This window comes from Vanacampus margaritifer, chromosome 5 (assembly GCF_051991255.1).
Source record: "Vanacampus margaritifer isolate UIUO_Vmar chromosome 5, RoL_Vmar_1.0, whole genome shotgun sequence".
Lineage (NCBI taxonomy): Eukaryota > Metazoa > Chordata > Actinopteri > Syngnathiformes > Syngnathidae > Vanacampus > Vanacampus margaritifer.
The window spans coordinates 12,606,911-12,624,703 of record NC_135436.1 but is presented as its reverse complement, the minus strand read 5'-3'; the positions used below and the strand labels follow the sequence as shown (position 1 = coordinate 12,624,703).

The following is a 17,793-nucleotide window of genomic DNA, read 5'->3' as shown; positions in this document are numbered from 1 at the left end:
CACAATGATGTGTTTTTTTTTCCCTGCAGCCTGAGGGATCGACTTTCACAGGCATTCAATGTTGATATTTGACCTCACTGCTTCCGTGCAGAAATGTTTCCAGATTCTTTGAATCTTTTGAAAATGTGGACTGTAGATGATGAAATGCATGAATTCCTTGCAATTATATGTTGAGAAGTGTTGTTCTTAAAGCGCTCACAAAATATCAAACTCTCCCAATCCTTGCTTGTGAATAACCGAGCCTTTTGGGGATGCTCCTGTACACAATTAGGACAGCTCTTGCCACCCTGCTCATCTGTTGTTAGTTCCAACAGGTGTGTTTTGCCCAGTCTACTGTTATTCCATCTTTTTTGCAACGTGGTGGAGGCCTTAAATTCCAAACAAAAGCAAATCTAACAATAACACAACTTTTATCAAATATCTATATATATACTGTATATATAAAAAAAATATATATATATATATATATATATATATATATATATATATCATCCACCCAGGTCACTAACACTTTTTTTCTGAAAATAGTATAGATTAAGTAAAGGCTAAATTAGAAAGGAAAGCAAAGCAAGGCAGCATGCGACCTAATTTTTCCATCAATATGCTGTGAGTTTAGTGATGATGAATTGCCATCAAACAGCTGGGTACACAAATATACCACCTGAGTTTCACACGGATTTCTTTGCTCGCCTGTTGGTTTTGCATGATGTATTACATCATGGGCAGTGATAAAAACGCAAATACAATTCACCATGGACCACCTGGGACAGAGAGTTTTGCTTGTATGGAGCCAGAGGCGTAGAGAAATACAAAATAAATAAATACCGTCAATTTTTTTAACGTCTACTTATATATGTTTGTCTAATGGTGTTCAATGTTTTCACTCAGTATAGATAGTAACGTTATTTGCCATTTCAGTCCAACTATTCTAAAAGGGTGCAGATTAAACTTGAAATGGGATCGTCATGGCCAACTGTTACCCCTCGAGCAGGAGATACATGCGTTTTTACGCTCGATCTCTCATCACTCCCAGACTCTTTTCCTCCCCCGTCCATGGAGGTCTCACGCTTACACAAAGAAATGCGATTAGAAAGAAAGATGGTTATCATGCATAAAAATTGCCAACTCTTTGCTGTCTAGTTTTCTGGGTTTTATTGTGAATGTGAATAACATTTAAGACCCACGCTAATCGCCACATAAAGGGGAACATAACACTCAGTTCACTCAATTCCCAATGTGTGTGCGCATTAGCAAGAAAGTACCTCAATATTAAGTGTTATTAGTGATTGTAGGTCGATTATGGTGCTCACATGGACAAAACTATGTTCTTACCAGACATAAATCAGTCATGCCAGCAAATATTTTCATCATCTGTCAACATACATTACTTTTGGCACGCTTCAGCCAAACACAGCAATGAGAACAACATAGACCATTAGACCAATAGCAGCACGACATTAAAATGACTGGCCAAGCCAATGTCTTTGTCACTGCTATTATTATTTTTTTTTTTACAATATTGTGCTTTTTTTCCCCAATACGATTTTTTCTTCTTTTTTTTTTTTTTTTTTTTTACAATATTGTGATATTTTTTTTAAAAATATATATTGCCAACCTGCACACAATATCGTGATAATTATTGTATCGTGAGGTCCATACCATAATAATACCATATTGTGTCATTTGGCTATAGTTAAATCCCTAGTATCAGGTCTATCTGAGCTCTTTGAAACTGAAATAAGTATACAGTATAGCATGAGAATAAAATATGTAAGAACTAAATTACAGTATGCGAAAAACTTGAGAGACCGTGAGTGTGTGTTTGTGTATCTGCGTGGGGAGGATCTTTAAGGTGAATTAAAAATGGGTAGAATGTAAAGTATTGGAATCTTTGTTCTCTCTGCCAGCGTGGATGCACCTTGAACTTAACCCTCGCATGCGTGTACAGCATATACAGTACGCATTTACCGATGTACAGTACCTTCTGTCTGTGATGTCTCATGCATTAATCAGCATCAGTTTTGACATTTGGCTCCTGAATGAGAAACGTTGAGCTTTCCAACAGATCCTCAGTGTTGTTTATCCCTTCGCTCCTCAAGGGCTGTTGCATTGCCTGTAGTGATAGTTTCAATGTGGCCTCCCCAGAAACCATACTTTTCTCATTTGCTCTGTCTTCAACTAACTTTCAACCAGTAAACATGAAGTTCAAATAAAGAGTTTCACATACAAAAATCCTTTAAAAACAATATTTATAATTTATAAATGTATTTAATTTCTGCTGACCACTTTTGATGGTCTATTTGGAATTTAACTAACATGGATGTATATTATGATATATGAGACAGTTTTAAGTTACCGAAATTGGATAGTCGTAGTGGAGAGAATATGATTCCAGTGATATCTGTTACCATCGTGTGACAATTTACATAATCCTGGAGACAACTAGTGAGGTCTGCCACTGGCAAGAATAATCAACAAAATATTAAGAAGTGCAGGTACTCTATCAAAAGCTCAAAAATTTGTATAGTCACCATTATGTTAAGTATGTTCAAGGGGTGCAGGACATGTATGAAGACTGTAAGACAGTGGTGAGGTGTACTGTAGGTGTGATGGAGGAGTTCAAAGTAAAGGTGGAACTACATCAGGGATCAGCTCTAAGCCCCTTCTTGTTTGCTATGTAATGGACAGGATGACAGACGAGGTTAGACAGGAATCTCCATGGACTGTGAGGTTTGCTGATGACATTGTGATCTGTAGTGAGAGCAGGGAACAGGTGGAGGAGAAGCTAGAGGGGAATGAAGGTTAGCCGTAGCAAGACGTATCTCAGTGTGAATGGGAGGGACCCAAGTGGAAGAGTGAGGTTACAGGGAGAAGAGACCAAGAAGGTGGAGGAGTTTAAGTATTTAGGGTCAACAGTCCAGGGTAATGGAGAGTGTGGAAAATAAGTGAAGAAGCGTGTGCAGGCAGGCTGCAACCGGTGGAGAAAAGTGTCAGGTGTGAGAAGAGAATGAAAGGAAAGGTTTATAAAACTGTGGCGATGTTGTTTGGTCTGGAGAAAGTGCCCACTGAGGAAAAGACAGGAGGCAGAACGGGAGGTGGCAGAGATGTAGATGCTGAGATTTTCTTTGGGAGTGACCAGGATGGATAAAAACAGAAATGAGTACATCAGAAGGACAGCACATGTTAGAAGCTTTGGAGATAAAGTCAGAGCGGCCAGACTGAGATGGTTTGGACATGTCTAGAGGTGAGATAGTGAGTAATTGGTAGAAGGATGCAGAGTTTCCAAATATTTGCCAGGCTGGAGGTCTAGAGGAAGACCAAAGAGGAGGTTTATGGATGTAGTTAAAGAGGACATGAAGGTAGTTGGTGTGAGAGCAGAGGATGCAGAGGACAGGCTTAGATGGAGGCAACTGATTCGCTGTGGCGATCCCTGAAGGGAAAAGTTGAAAGGAAAAGAAGAAGACGTTACAAACTAAAAAAAAAAAGGAGAGATAAAAGCATCGTTCATCAATTTTACAAACTATTCTGCACTAGACAACTAAATCATTACTGTCGTGGCCCAGATTTGTCACATCATCATCCAATCAGCTAGGAACGTCAATCAGTATAGTATCAGTTATCGTCATTATAAAAGGCCTCTGAATGGCCAGTGAGCCACCACTAATTAGAGTTGATGACTACTTAATTGACGTAGGCATTTATTTGTTCCTTAGACCCTCACAGACCAAAAACTTCTCAGCATTCTGTGAAAGTTGTTACTTACTGAGTCCTGGAGCAAAAGAGCATCAAAACTGGCAACATTAAGCAGTATGCAGTCATGAGGCAATGCCAAGTAATACCGTAGTCAAGCTCTATGTCATCCTTGCTGAGTCTTGCGTTCACAAGAAGCTTACCAAAAGGTCACAGGTGGAACATTTTACACGTGAAGGGCAAAACAACCACCAAAACGGAAAAGGGACATTCATTTAATCAACACTATGAACCAAGAATCTGAGTTGAAAGTTTTTGTCATATCTTCAAGATAAGACCTGAAACCATGTAGTCGTAAAGTTTCCGGGCCTTGTGGCTATCTCAACGACCTTAAACCCATACATAGATGGACACTTCAGATTTGGTTCCTCAATCTATGCCTCTCTAACAGTGTGTCACAAAGTATTTCATGCACTCGAGGCATCTGATGGTTTGCTTGTATCTCTTTGAGGGCAAAAACCGAAATCACGCTCTATTGTCACACTAAAAGTCATCTGTATATGTTCTCTGTATCTCAAGTTAGGCTAAACTAGGTTTAGCTTTCTTGCATTTTAACATCAATTAATAAGCGGTTCAGAAAATGGATGGATGGTTTCTAATTTCAACTTTACGCATCTTAACATACGTTATCTAGTCTACTTACACCATGCAGTACGTTCCAGCCAGCGATGGTAGATTGTAAACACTACTCCTTGAGGCTGAGCGATGCAATGGATTGTTGTCTTTCTATATATATTCACCAAAAGGTATGCATTTCTTTCTTTTCTTTTTACATTTTTTTTTCTTTCTGGGCACAGATTTGAGAACTCCTGTGTTGTCAAATGAGGCCTACAGCTATTGTGAGCTTCACATACCGCTGCCTTGGGGAGGGAGAGCTTGTGCGGGAAGTTGCTCCTTCAGCGTTTTTCCTTTCTTTCTTTCTTGCTTGCTTTCTGTCTGTCTTTCTTTTTTGCTTTCTTTCTTCCTTCCTTTCTTTCTCGCTTGCTTTCTGTCTTTCTTTCTTTCTTTCTGTCTGTCTGTCTCTTCCTTTCTTTTTTTCTTTCTTGCTTTCTGTCATGCTTTCTTGCTTGCTTGCTTTCTGTCTGTCTTTCTTTCTTTTTTGCTTTCTTTCTTCCTTCCATCCTTTCTTTCTTGCTTGTTTTCTGTCTTTCTTTCTTTCTGTCTGTCTCTTTCTTCCTTCCTTTCTTTTTTCTTTCTTGCTTTCTTTCTTGCTTGCTTTCTGTCTGTCTTTCTTTCTTCCTTCCTTCCTTTCTTTGTCTTGCTTGCTTTCTGTCTTTCTTTCTGTCTGTCTTTCTTCCTTCCTTTCTGTCATCCTGTCTGTCTCTTTCTTCCTTCCTTTCTTTCTTTTTTCTTTCTGTCTTGCTTTCTTTCTTGGTTGCTTTCTGTCTTTCTGTCTGTCTGTCTTTCTTCCTTTCTGTTATCCTGTCTGTCTCTTTCTTCCTTTCTGTCTTTCTTTTTTTCTTTCTTTCTTGCTTTCTTTCTGTCTGTCTTTCTTCTTTCTTTCTTCCTTTCTGTCATCCTGTCTGTCTCTTTCTTCCTTCCTTTCTTTCTTTTTTCTTTCTTTCTGTCTTTCTTCTTTCTTTCTGTCATCCTGTCTGTCTCTTTCTTCCTTCCTTTCTTTCTTCCTTTCTGTCTTGCTTGCTTTCTTGCTTTCTCTTTCTTTCTTTTTTCTTTCTTCCTTTCTGTCATCCTGTCATCCTGTCTCTCTCTTTCTTCCTTTCTTTCTTTCTGTCAGCCTGTCTGTCTCTTTCTTCCTTTCTTTCTTTATTTCCTTCTTTCTTTCTGTCAGCCTGTCTGTCTTTGACTTGTTTTTTGTTTCAATTTTTCTTGCATTCAATATGACTCAACGGCAAGTCATTACCTGTAATGAGGACGCTGTCGGCTTACCATATGCACATTGATTGGTACAAAGGAGTCACAGCGGGGATGACATTTGAGCGGAATATCTTTAAGTAAAAAGGCTTGAATAATTGATGTGTGTTTTCATGACTATATCAATGATGAGTGGTTTAGCCGAGACCTCCCTTGTGTCAATAGTGAGTGTGTAGAACATCGCTGTGTCTTCCAGCCAGAAGAAAGCGTGGGAGGTCTAGCAGGTTGTAGCCAGGCCAAGAAAGCAACAGGCAGAAAAGAAGAAAAAAAATCGACATCCCATAGGTGATAGCGGATGCCAAATGGCATGTACTTTGTGAGCTAGACAAAATACAAACAAGCCAAGATCCATATTTAGTATTTAGTGCTTGCACTTTTGGCTTGACTTCTGATGCAAGATCTGCATCAGACGACATCACTAACAAAGAAGATTAACAGGACATGATCAATTATCTGTAATTCTATCAGAGGGATCATCCCCCTCACAATCTTTCGATAAGATGAAGTCATTGAGGGTTTCGGACGTGACTTGTGGGGAGGAGACGTAACTTAGTTTAGGCTGTAATTTCTTTAGCCGAACTAGAAATAGGTTGTGCATGTTCATATCTGTCTTTGTGAGTCTGTTATATCCGACAGCTGCGGCTCGATGAGCAAATTGCTCCATAGCTCCTTGCTTTGTAAGGGTAAATATTTCACAAACCACAAGCTTTGAATACACCACACCAATAACACACTTATGTTCATTTAGGTGTAGTTGCGGTGTTTTATCTCATGACACATTTCACAATGTGTGTGCGCGAGTGTGTATGATAAAAACACTTCTAAAGAGGAGCTTGGTTTAGAAATCATGCGATGCAAAGACCCTTGAATGGAAAGGGAAACGAGCTGTGGGCAAACATGACCTATCTTGTAAAAGCACATGACAGTAAAACTGTTATTTACAACTTATATTTCAACAACAATCCGGACAAATTAATTTCCCCCACAAGTTATGCATCTGTTGGCTGTAGACATAAATTAAGCTATACTAGATGCAAACTTACTGTGTAATATTTTGTAGTGGTGTTTGCAAATAAAAAAAAAAGCTCATAATACTTAATATATATATATCAACCTTTGAGTTTTCTGCTATATTCATGCCACTATGCCAATATGGTCGCCGCCCTTCGCCATCTTGAATTACTTTGTAAACTTGTAAAATGTTACTTTTGGCTCAGCAGCGTAAAGTGTCATGGTCTATGTAGTTCATAATGCTGCGCTTGGCTGAAGCAGGTGAAAAGTAACGTATTTTTGTTGGAGATGTGGTGCTTTAAATGTCGTAGCATGACGACGACGATGCTGTGTCAATTTTAATATTGCGATATCACGATATTGCGGTTATTGTTACATCCCTACTAACAATGACATAATAATACTGGATTGACTCAGAAATATTTAAGTTAACCTAACATATTCTCGCTCTCAGCACGATGTGCAGTTCTTCAATATTACGATCTACAAAATTTTAAATTAGGGCCTGACTGATTAATCGGCTGGCTAAATAGAACTGCCCATTATGGCTCTTCAAAACGCCAATTTTTGCAGATTTTTTAAATTGTATTAATTTATTTATTTTGTACTTTTTTCAGTACTACACAACTAACAATCATTTCATTATTATACAAAAATCAATACAATAACCTTGTATCCTTGAATGTATATAATGTAATGAAATCATTCTATGGATTTGCCTTTCATAACTAAGTGAATCTTAATTTTTGTAAGCAACGTTTAATATGAGCAATGCAAGGAGTGTAAGGAATTGAGCTGGATGTCACTCTTTACACACATCCTAACGTGATAGAAAATAATAACACAAAATCCTAGTGAAACTGTGCAACATAAATCAAATTAAATATATTAAATATGCCATGCATTTAACTACTGGTAACGCAAACAGACGTGACAAGGATTAATATCCTAATGTGTTGCGCCACACAATGCATTCTATAATGTGAAAGAAAAAAGAAAATACAATATACTTACAGGTGACAGCTGCTAATGGCAGGAAATAGGAGCCAGGCCAGCTAGCTAAGATAGAAAATCCACAGATATTTGAAAAAATAGTTTATGCATTATATATATACATTTTTATTTAATTGATCAATTAATCTGTCATCAGTATTTTTTTCTGCCCAAAATCGGTATCGCTTAAAGAAAAAAAGTAAATATGGATTAAACCCCAATAAAAATATTGTTAATTTAATACCAGTTGACTATCAATCAAAACAGAGCTTTACAATATTCGACAATGTTTTTGACACCGCTCTTTTATATGTTCTAAATTGATCATTCAGATATACTTAGCGTTGTGTTTTATATCGTTTGTGTGTGAAGTCACTGATGGATTTCTGCCTTCCCCTGCAGTGAGCGTGCACGCACTGGATGTGATGGTGTCACAGAGCAGTATCCAGGTAGCCCGAGGCCAAGCAGCCGTCCTGCCTTGCTCATTCACCACCAGCGCTGCTCTCAACAACCTCAACATCATCTGGATGGTGATCCCACTGTCCAATGCCAACCAGCCAGAACAGGTGCAGTCACTTACACACACTCGCCAACGCCGTAGCTTTTACGTGAAGTAACAATGAATTAAAAGGAGCCATGCAAAGAACATAGTCCAGCAGCCTGGGGAGTAGTTGAGATTATTCTAACTCACTTTCCAATGTAACCTCGCTGCATATGCCTCATGTTGGATGGCTGCTTTCACCTTGACATCTTGCAGTCAAAACAGGTACATATGATTCCAATGCTGAGTTGTAACAAGGTGTGTTCAGATAGAGCCTGAAGAGCATTTCAGAGAACAAACATACATTATGTACCGACGCACAATCTGAGGAAATTATTTTCAAGATACTGAATATACAATTTTACTGCAGAGATGTGCCTCTAATATATTGCCTAGTTAACAGGGATGCGCGATGATGCTATTTTCCACCGATACCATAAACCAATCATTTAGAAACGATAACCGATAAGTAAGCCGATAATTGTTTGCAAAATTAACTTGAATACAAATACACTTTCCAGCCCTACTATAAGTACAAATACATCGAAACATTGTTACCACACCTTGAAGCTGAATTTTATTGATATCTCTGCTTCAAAGACAGCCAGTAACTAATTTTGAGTTTGCCAAAACAAAACAGTCATGTTTTAAAAATGCAACACAAAACTGCGAGGGTAACATTTTGGGGAAACACAACTTGAGCCACAACAGATGGACCAAAGCGGCAAGTCTATTATTTTCGGCGGATTTCTTTCTATTATCTGGTTTGTCTGTATGCCGTCAAATGGTTTATAATTGCCGATAATTATCGGCCACCGATATTATCGTGCATCCCTACTAGTTAAGTTAACTAGAGTCACTTCAGTTGACCAGCAGGTGTGCAAGGTGTAGCATTTACGATGGCATCATTTAGACTCACTCTCAATCATATCTCTCTTATTTGTGCAACATACACAGTTAGTAGCAAAAATGTCAATCTTATCGGAAAAACACATACCTAAGTATAATATGTCCCCTAATAAAAACACTTTTTTTCCCGCTGTACTCATGTACTCCTTTATTTATTTATATTATTTAATCTATTAATTGTCAGGTTCAGTCAACCTAGAACATTTAACAAACAATAGACAAGGAAGGAAGACAAGAGACTTAGATTACTTTTTACTCGCAAGGAGAACGGACAGAGATGCGCTCAGTTACAATCTCCTAACCGCTCTGAGGCACACTCTCCCGAGCCCTCTCTTTTTATTTTTTTATAGTGCATTCCAACAACAAAATGTTTCAGTCCTTATCTTGTGATAAGGGCACAGTTCCTGTTCTGCAGTCATGCTTTGCAATACCATAAGAGTAAATATGGGATAACTTTTATACATTTATACTAACAACAATAATGATATAAAACATGCCTGTCAGTTGTAAATGCTTTTAAATCCAATTTAAAATCCATGCGCTTTTCTGCTCTTAGTTACATTGAGTTACATTGTGTATTAAATAAGCTATAAATCAGTGAGTCTATTTTCTATTTATTTTTTATTTTTTCAAAATTATCGTTTCATATCAAGCACCTTGTATAAGACCCCCGTTGATTTGCGATATTTGCAAAAATAAAATAAAATGAGTAGAGGTGTAACATAAACCTGTTTGAACTGAAAACCGTTTTTTGATTTAATAGATTTAAGTTAATTATCAATGACAGTGCCACTGCCCCCTACTGTAGTGAATATGCAATTACATTTAAAAACATAAAAACAAAATAAAAAAAACGTTTTCCCCAAAATGTTCTTGTTTTTTTTTTTATTCACGGGACTTTACAGCATTTGTTGCGGTTTTCTTCATGATATGCTACACTTGCAAATACAAATTTAATTGAGATCCCATAAGTGCAATAAAACATGCCCAGGAGTAAAATAATTAGTTACACACATTGGACAATGACTACCATTCGCACGCAACAAGTAGTCCCTCAAATTCAAGCAAAGTGCACATACTCTAGAAATGCAAAGTCTAAACTGGTGTCAGAAGTTATGCACTATACAAAATTCGTTTCAACTCCTGCAGGCAAATATATAATCTTGTTATCATGCACAGCTTTAAATGTATACTGTAATTAATACGTTTTATGCTATTGAAAAAGTGAAAGGACCAGTCAGTCAGCATTTTGAGAATGGCTGTAGGCATGGTTCAAATGTCAGCAAAATAGCATTTTTATCCTTTTTTCGCCCTGTACAATACTAATATATATAAAAAGGATGAATATGTTTGTGCAGGTCTTCTTTATCAGACTTCACTGACATTGTTGTATCTGCAAAAACTCTCATTATATGAACTTCAGTTTGCTATATAAAATGGTTAAGTGAACTTGTTACTGATAATGTTGTGTTTTGCTGCACATGAAATAAATCTGTCATTAAATGGGCCGTGTGACAAACACGTACCCACCATTCGTGCAAAGCTAAAACACGGACTATTTTAGAACCAAATTTGTGCAGATAGAAAGTCTCTTTTGGTGCCTCTGAACGCACCTTGGGGATATACCTTATATACAGTACACGTTGTAGCAATTAGGTTTGAATAGAAGTAGAGGTTGTTGCTGTGTCCTTGCTTTTAAAAAGTCTGTCAAAGAAAAGTCATTTTTTGCTCATTAGCCTACACAGTAGGGGTGTGCCAAAATATTGATTCTCATAAGAATCGCGATTCTCATTTTGTCCGATTCAGAATCGATTTTAAATGTCCCATAATCGATTAATTGGGAGCACTGTTCATGTTGTACACGATTTGGCCACGTAGGGGCAGTGTGGTTCTGCATGTTCTGATACACTGCTAACTTGTAGCCACATTATACTGTAGAGTAGAAGGGAAAAGTCACAATCAAGTTATTCCAATAAAAGTTGTTTTTTTGCAACATAGAAAGAGCATATTCTAGTGAGTGATGTTAAGATTCTTCTCTGTATATATTCCTGAAGCGTTTTGTATGACTAGCCGTTCTTTTGAGTAATAAAAATGCCGCGCTAATTAGCATTAGTGAGTCACACTGGAGTAGATCATGAGGATTTTTTACACATCTATAAATTGTAGCAGAAATCATTGTCAATCCAATCATTTCAATCAAAAAGCCTTCTGAATCGAAAATCGATTCTGAATCGAATCGCAGACCCCAAAATTGAAATCCAATCAAATCGTGAAACAGTCAAAGATTTCCACCCCTATTCCACAGGCAGAAATAAAAGAATCATTGGGCCTTTATCGTGGTGTGTTGTTAGTTGAAATTCCTGCGTTTCCTGCTTTACCTCTACTCCCCTTTTGTGTGTTTTCTCGCACCTATCCTCTCTCACTCTCACCTTAACTTGTCCTTCCCCTTTCAAGACTTGCGTGGTTCATTTTGAACTTATTTAACATGCAGCTGCCGGCCATGCAAGCTCACCTGCCTCCCCTCACTTTGAACCTCCGCTGGTCGGCCGTCCAAATAATATGATTATCTTCTGCACTAATTACCTCATGCCCACGACAGGCTCTATATAGCAGCTGTTCACTTCACACACAAGCTCACACACATACACACCGAGGCACAAAGTAGCTTCAGACTGGCTGCTGGTCCAAAAAGGCAGCACAGATCTGCATGCATCCATGCATAGCTTATATATTTTCACGTAACACGCAGGGACACAAACATGCATGCGGTGCTCCAGAGACATGTGAAATCAGATCCATGCATTCATACCACCAAAAACTGCATATTCTGTAACACATCACACCGTGATGCTCAACAAATGTAGTCAACAGAAAGACTTCAAGCGGATATCAGCTGCCGTCAACAATCACAAGCTCTAAACTGCCACTCCATATTTTTTTGTCTCATGCAATGTCTTCACTTTATATTACATAATATGTACTTCAGAAGTATAAACACCGGGTAACAACTTTTTAAGTGCACTTTGTCACAAACAACAGACCTCTGCGATGACGTACACCAGAAGAAACAAGCACTTCGAGTTCTTTGTGTGAATTTGCGTAGGGGGGGCGACAGCGCTAGAACAAGGTCATTTTGGAGAAAGAGAATGTCATAAATGATTACAGTTGATGCTAAAAGCCATTAAGAATTACTGAACAGAACTCTGTACACTTACACGCCCTCACAGCCGGCGTTAGCACTCTAAAAAGCGCTCTTGGACCACTCAGCTCGCGCTTGGTCTTCTCAAATTTGAATAGCATGTCCAGATAAAAAGCGACAGTGCCGCTTATTGAGCTCTGTTACACGGCAAAAGCACCAGAAACGTCAGCTCCTCTCACACATACGCTGTTTGTGCATGATTTGCTCGATGTTGTGAGTTTACATTCTGTCATGTTTGTTTGTTTTACAGCCACCGAGTCTACAAGGCTAACTCCACATTATATTCTATTTTAAGGTTTTGGTCATGAAATTCATTTGGTAAAACACAGAATCGATTGCCTGGCAACAACTCCAGGGCCTTTTGCCCAAAGTCAGCTGGGTTAGGCTATAGTTCACCCACGACCTGAATGAAGACAAACATGGATGGATATAAATGGATAAATGGAGAATTAAGAAACATAAACACTAGCCTACCTCGTTACTGTTTTGTCGACACTGCAGTATTACGGTCCAGAGTCTCCATGTTATTGTATTGGCCAGTTGTTGATTTTTTTCGGAGGTAAGGAACCCCACCAATTAGTGTATTCACCTTTATTGAAAAATAAAATAGACGTGTTTAGAGTTGTGAAAATACATAGACTAATCGACAAGTAATCGATTATCAAAGTAATTGACAACTATTTTAATAATCGAGCAATCGTTTGGAGCCATTTAAAATTGTCCAAATCCTCTCATTTTGAGCATACAACAGTAATTGTTCACTGCTTTATGTAGTCCTTCATGATAGAAAGCTGATTATCTTCTGTGTTGAATCAAAATAAGACATTTGCAAACGTGTTTTTACTTTGAAAACAATGACCAATTTGGCAGCTAAGGCGTTGGTCTCCCATCCTTCAAAAGCTGACATATTTCCTCACGTGAAAATAGCTTTATATTCTCCAGAGTGGCGTCATCTTACCGCTTTGCTGTTCACTAAGTATTTTTGTTTTGAATTCACGAATGCACTGTGCGAACGAACGTTCCTCGATGTTTCTCTCTCCATATCAGGGTCTTCTTTCAGGCCAGAAGGATTATCAGGAAGCTTTATTTTTGCCCAGATGTTCCTGGTTAAGAGTTAATGATGCTGTGGTATGAGACTGCATGTTCTTAGCTAGTTTCTTGTGCTAGCTGCTAGCTATCCACAGACTGGCTATAGATGTAATGTCTTAGCTAGCTTCTTGTGCTAGCTGCTAGCTATCCACAGACTGGCTATAGATGTAATGTCTTAGCTAGCTTCTTGTGCTAGCCTCTAGCTATCCACAGACTGGCTATAGATGTAATGTAGATGTTATGCGTTATTTAAAATGGTGTGCTTGTATGTAGATGTTTATGTGTGTGTCTGTGTGTACATGTGTCAGATTTCCTAGTCTGTAGTGTGCAAGTTATATCTGCGTTGCAGTGTTAATTATCCCTTCCCATTCGCCATTAAAGTTAATAGAGTGTGGAATAGTTTTAGCAGCTGTTTGAATACAGAAAAGCATAATTGTACAGTTTGAAGTGAGCCGCTGTTCTGGTTATATCGAGGTCAGTGATAATCTGTGGCGCAAAAATGATGTTAATCTGTAATAGAGAACATCTGTCAACATATTTCAGATGATCAGATTTTGAGCCTCATCCGAGCCCTCCAATCCATCAGAGGATGAATTTATGGTATTCGTATAATAATAAAACCATGACAATTGAATTTGCCTCTTGGGATCAATAAAGTTTTATTTTAGGCCAAGACAACCGGGCTGTTTTTGTTTCGATGACCATTTTATGTCTTCTAAAATCGTCCCATAAGATTATGCTTTGGTCTGAGGTTTGTTAAGAGTAAGTTTGTCCATATTATACGGTCTGTCAGTGCTGACAAACCTATTAAGCGTGTTAATATTAATTTAACAAAAAACTTCATGTGTATGGGGAAAGGTGACTACTCCTGAGTAATGACTGCTAAACTGATGTGAATGGAGAATAGCTAATCAAAGAAACATCCTGACAGACAAACCAGGAAGAGGCAGTAAATAAGACAAAATATCTTACCCGATGTTGTCTTTTGTTTAAAAGTGGGTTCCCCAGATGCCAATAAATAGTTTCCCAAGCAAGACTTTTTTGACGACATCAACATCATACAACATAAGCCCCCCTCCGGTCTTCTTTGGAAACATTTCCGTACCATTTGAGCGCATATCTGAGAGTTTCTGTTCTTTTTCGTTTGCGTGTGATCATGAGAGATTTTCGGCCTCAGATGACTTTGTTTTGCGATCAATAGTGGAGGGGAATTCTTTGTATGTGGCACCGGTAATCTTTTGTTGAGATTATCGAAGCAGACCACACACAATATGACTAAAACTCTTAAATGCCTGATTTTCCGTCTTTATGCATCACAGAAAAATACATTTTTAAAACAATCTTATAAGATTTGAAACCATGTGTGTCTCAGGTCTTATTTCAGTCTACTTTGGACCAGGGCTGAATAATAGTTTGACAAATCAAAATCAAGAGACAAGCATTGTTTCTTTGTTTCGTTTTGGACGCAAGTGCTTCATTTCACTGGACTCCATTACACTCCAATGACTGCGTTTCTTATCAATAAACTGGGTTATTTGTATCTGCACTCTCTTAGATGTTGATGGGTACTGTATTGACTTTTGCAAATGTAGGAGTTTAAAAGTTTCAGAAGCAAACTGGCTAGTGAAAGTGGGGAAACCTTTGGAATTGGAATTTTGTTCTGTTCGTCTTTCCAAAATGGTTTCACTTCAGCAATATTATTGGGATGTCTGATGTGAATCTTGTTCTTGAGGGGTTCTCTACTGGGTTGAGGTCAGGTCTGAATAGGCCACTCCAGAAGTCTTACTTTCTTCTGTTGCGACATTCAATTACTGATTTAGTTTTGGGTCATTGTCCTATTGCATCACCCCTCTTCTGTTAAGTTTCAATTGGCAAACAGATGGTCTTGGTGTCATAAAAACTTGGGAAATCATTTTTTAATGCATCCAGTCCTCGAGGCAGGAAAGCAGTCCCAAAATATGATGACGCAACTACAAGTGTTGGTGCCACAACTCACCTCTTCTCTTTGTCATGCTTCTTATGGCAAGTTAGGCAAGCTAAGGTGTATGGTATTCATTTTGTTGCGTCAATCACGGTTTATGCAATTCCACAATGATCTGACACGGCGCATGCAGTCTGAGGGTTATAAAGCCTCACCCGGTAGAAAATCTTCATTCGAATCTGCTGTGACCACAAAAAATGTAGCTTTGGAGCACACATAAATGTTTCACTAGCAGAAAGCCTTGACAGAATGTGTCAGACTTTGATCAGAATGTGAGAAACATGAACGTCCTCATGAACACATGACAGGCCCGGACGGTAGGTATTGAAATCCATAAATGTCGGGTCAAACCATAGTGCGCCTTTTACCCTTCGGGATTCAGCAGCCCTTCCGACCTAACGGCATGTCATGGATACCCCAAATCCAAAGGCAAATGGGGCTGCTGTGTCTCCTGTGAACATAGTGTAAATGTAGCATAATTGTAGCTCTTTTGTGCAAGCTCTGATATACAGTGCTTAGCATATATGAGTACACCCCCTTTAAAAAAAAATAAGATTTTATTCAGTATCTCAAAGAACAAAGGAACAATTTCCAAAATTTGGACAAAATGTTTTCTGTAGAATATACACTTAACTCACAACATGAAAGTAAGGTTCATAATATAATGCATTTATTACAAAATCTTCAGTTAAATCAAATTACCTAATGCAAAAATGAATGCAGCCCACATCAAAAACGACTACCTCTATTATTTTCTATGACCTCCATGACTGTTAGCAACATGGAATTAGTTGAAGTTGTCAATCTTTTTTTCTCTGGGTCTACTTATTTGTGCAAAATGTTCATTCATAAATTGTAAATGTAATTTAAAAAAAACAGCTTTTTTTGTGTGTGTACTAATTAACAAATCTTGAGGAGCTTCCATGAGACATTTGAATTCCATAGAGATCCATTTGGAAAATAAGTCACACTTTAAATGTGAAATTAACCTGCGTAGTGGATCCGGAAGTTATACGGACCGTGAAGTGTGTGTGTCTCATCTAACAGGCTACTTTGAAGGAGCATGTATATTTGCATTTTGTATTTAATAGGGGTGTCAAAATGAATGTGTTAATTTAAAGTTCCTTCAACGCCACTAATTTTTTTAACGCTCAATTAATGACCGCCCCTTACTTGGAAAGCCTGTACAGGGGGAATTCCAGTCGCAACGAAGCAGACACATCCACGTCAAAATTGAGCAGTAATAAATTTAATAATGCATATATTTATGGAGACTGGGGTCAAGTTGTATTTTACAATTTTTAAAATGTGCAGAATTTCACAAGTTACTTGTTGAGGGAGTCCAACCTACGACACGCTTAAGATCGTCCCCTCATTTGAACAACATTTCATGATACATTTCATGCTGCAAGCCTCTTATAAGAATTACGGTAATCCAAAGTGCACCTACGGAAACGTGTTGGCACGCTCTGTGACAAGGCGTTCCACAGCAGTACAAAATGAATTTTTACTACAGAATGAAGAAAAAATCAAATTAGCTTGTAGCATTTTTCCGGGACAAATTGTGTCCCGAGAGAGATTTTTATTTTCCCGAGACAGCTGGTTAAAAAAGAGAACAATTCAGGGAAAATCGGGACGGGCAGCTCTACCCTCGCCACCATTAAAATGACTGCAGTTGTTGTGACCGGTGCTTTTAGACAAACTGTACCAAGCCGCTAGCACGAGTCAGCACCAGCACAACATTTGAATCAAAATGTGCCATATGATTTTTCACCTTCAAGAGGCGCTACTGAGCGCGAAAGAAAGAATATGCCTAAATCTCTGGGAAAAAGTGTGCTATGCCTGATATGACAGGTAACACCCTCATTTCAGCGTTGCTCTGCCCAGGGTTGTTTTAAAATTTCACTTTTTTTTTTTCATCTTTATCACAAGTTCCATGTAGTAAAAAAAAGTCATGTAAATGCAGCTGATGATCAAATCAAGCTGACCATCGTTTCAGAAAAGAAACTTATTAGTGCCGGATCCTATAAATGCACACTGTAATGCTGTGGAAACCTGGTTGACAATAAAACAGGAGGAACATATGGCGAACCTGCAGTTTAAAGTGAGTGAGGGCTCATATTGTTGATGTGATGTCTCAGAGGATCGAAAGAGATAACAGTGACGGCTTATGGTTAGAAAATTGAAGGGAGGCTGTGGGGGTTTAGAGGTTTATTCAGGCTTTATTTAGGCGGTAGCAGTATCCCTTGTGTTCACAGCCAAAAGGTCCTTTGGGTTGCCCAGAAGTAGGCTATGATCATCAGAAAAGAACCAGTTACAGTACAAATGCTTTCACAACACAATTTAACACTTAAGGTTGGAAATGATGGAGCTGAGGTTTACCGTTAGAAAGACAGCGGCATGCCCAGACTTGAGCCAACAGAGTTCTTTGCTCTGTCCGTCATCTGA

At 38.4% G+C, this 17,793-nt stretch overlaps 1 protein-coding gene across 3 annotated transcripts in view; it reads left to right on the top strand.

Annotated features, from left to right (window-relative positions):
• The window catches only part of igsf11 (immunoglobulin superfamily member 11), a 117,797-nt gene that overhangs the window by 85,621 nt on the left and 14,383 nt on the right, over positions 1-17,793 (top strand). For 2 of the 3 annotated variants that reach the window (XM_077566698.1, XM_077566697.1), the window contains one exon: positions 8,029-8,192. In XM_077566698.1, the coding sequence (XP_077422824.1) occupies positions 8,029-8,192 (164 nt within the window). Of the gene's footprint in view, positions 1-8,028; positions 8,193-8,227; positions 8,393-17,793 lie in introns of those variants that run through there. The other variant, XM_077566699.1, reaches the window with a different exon arrangement.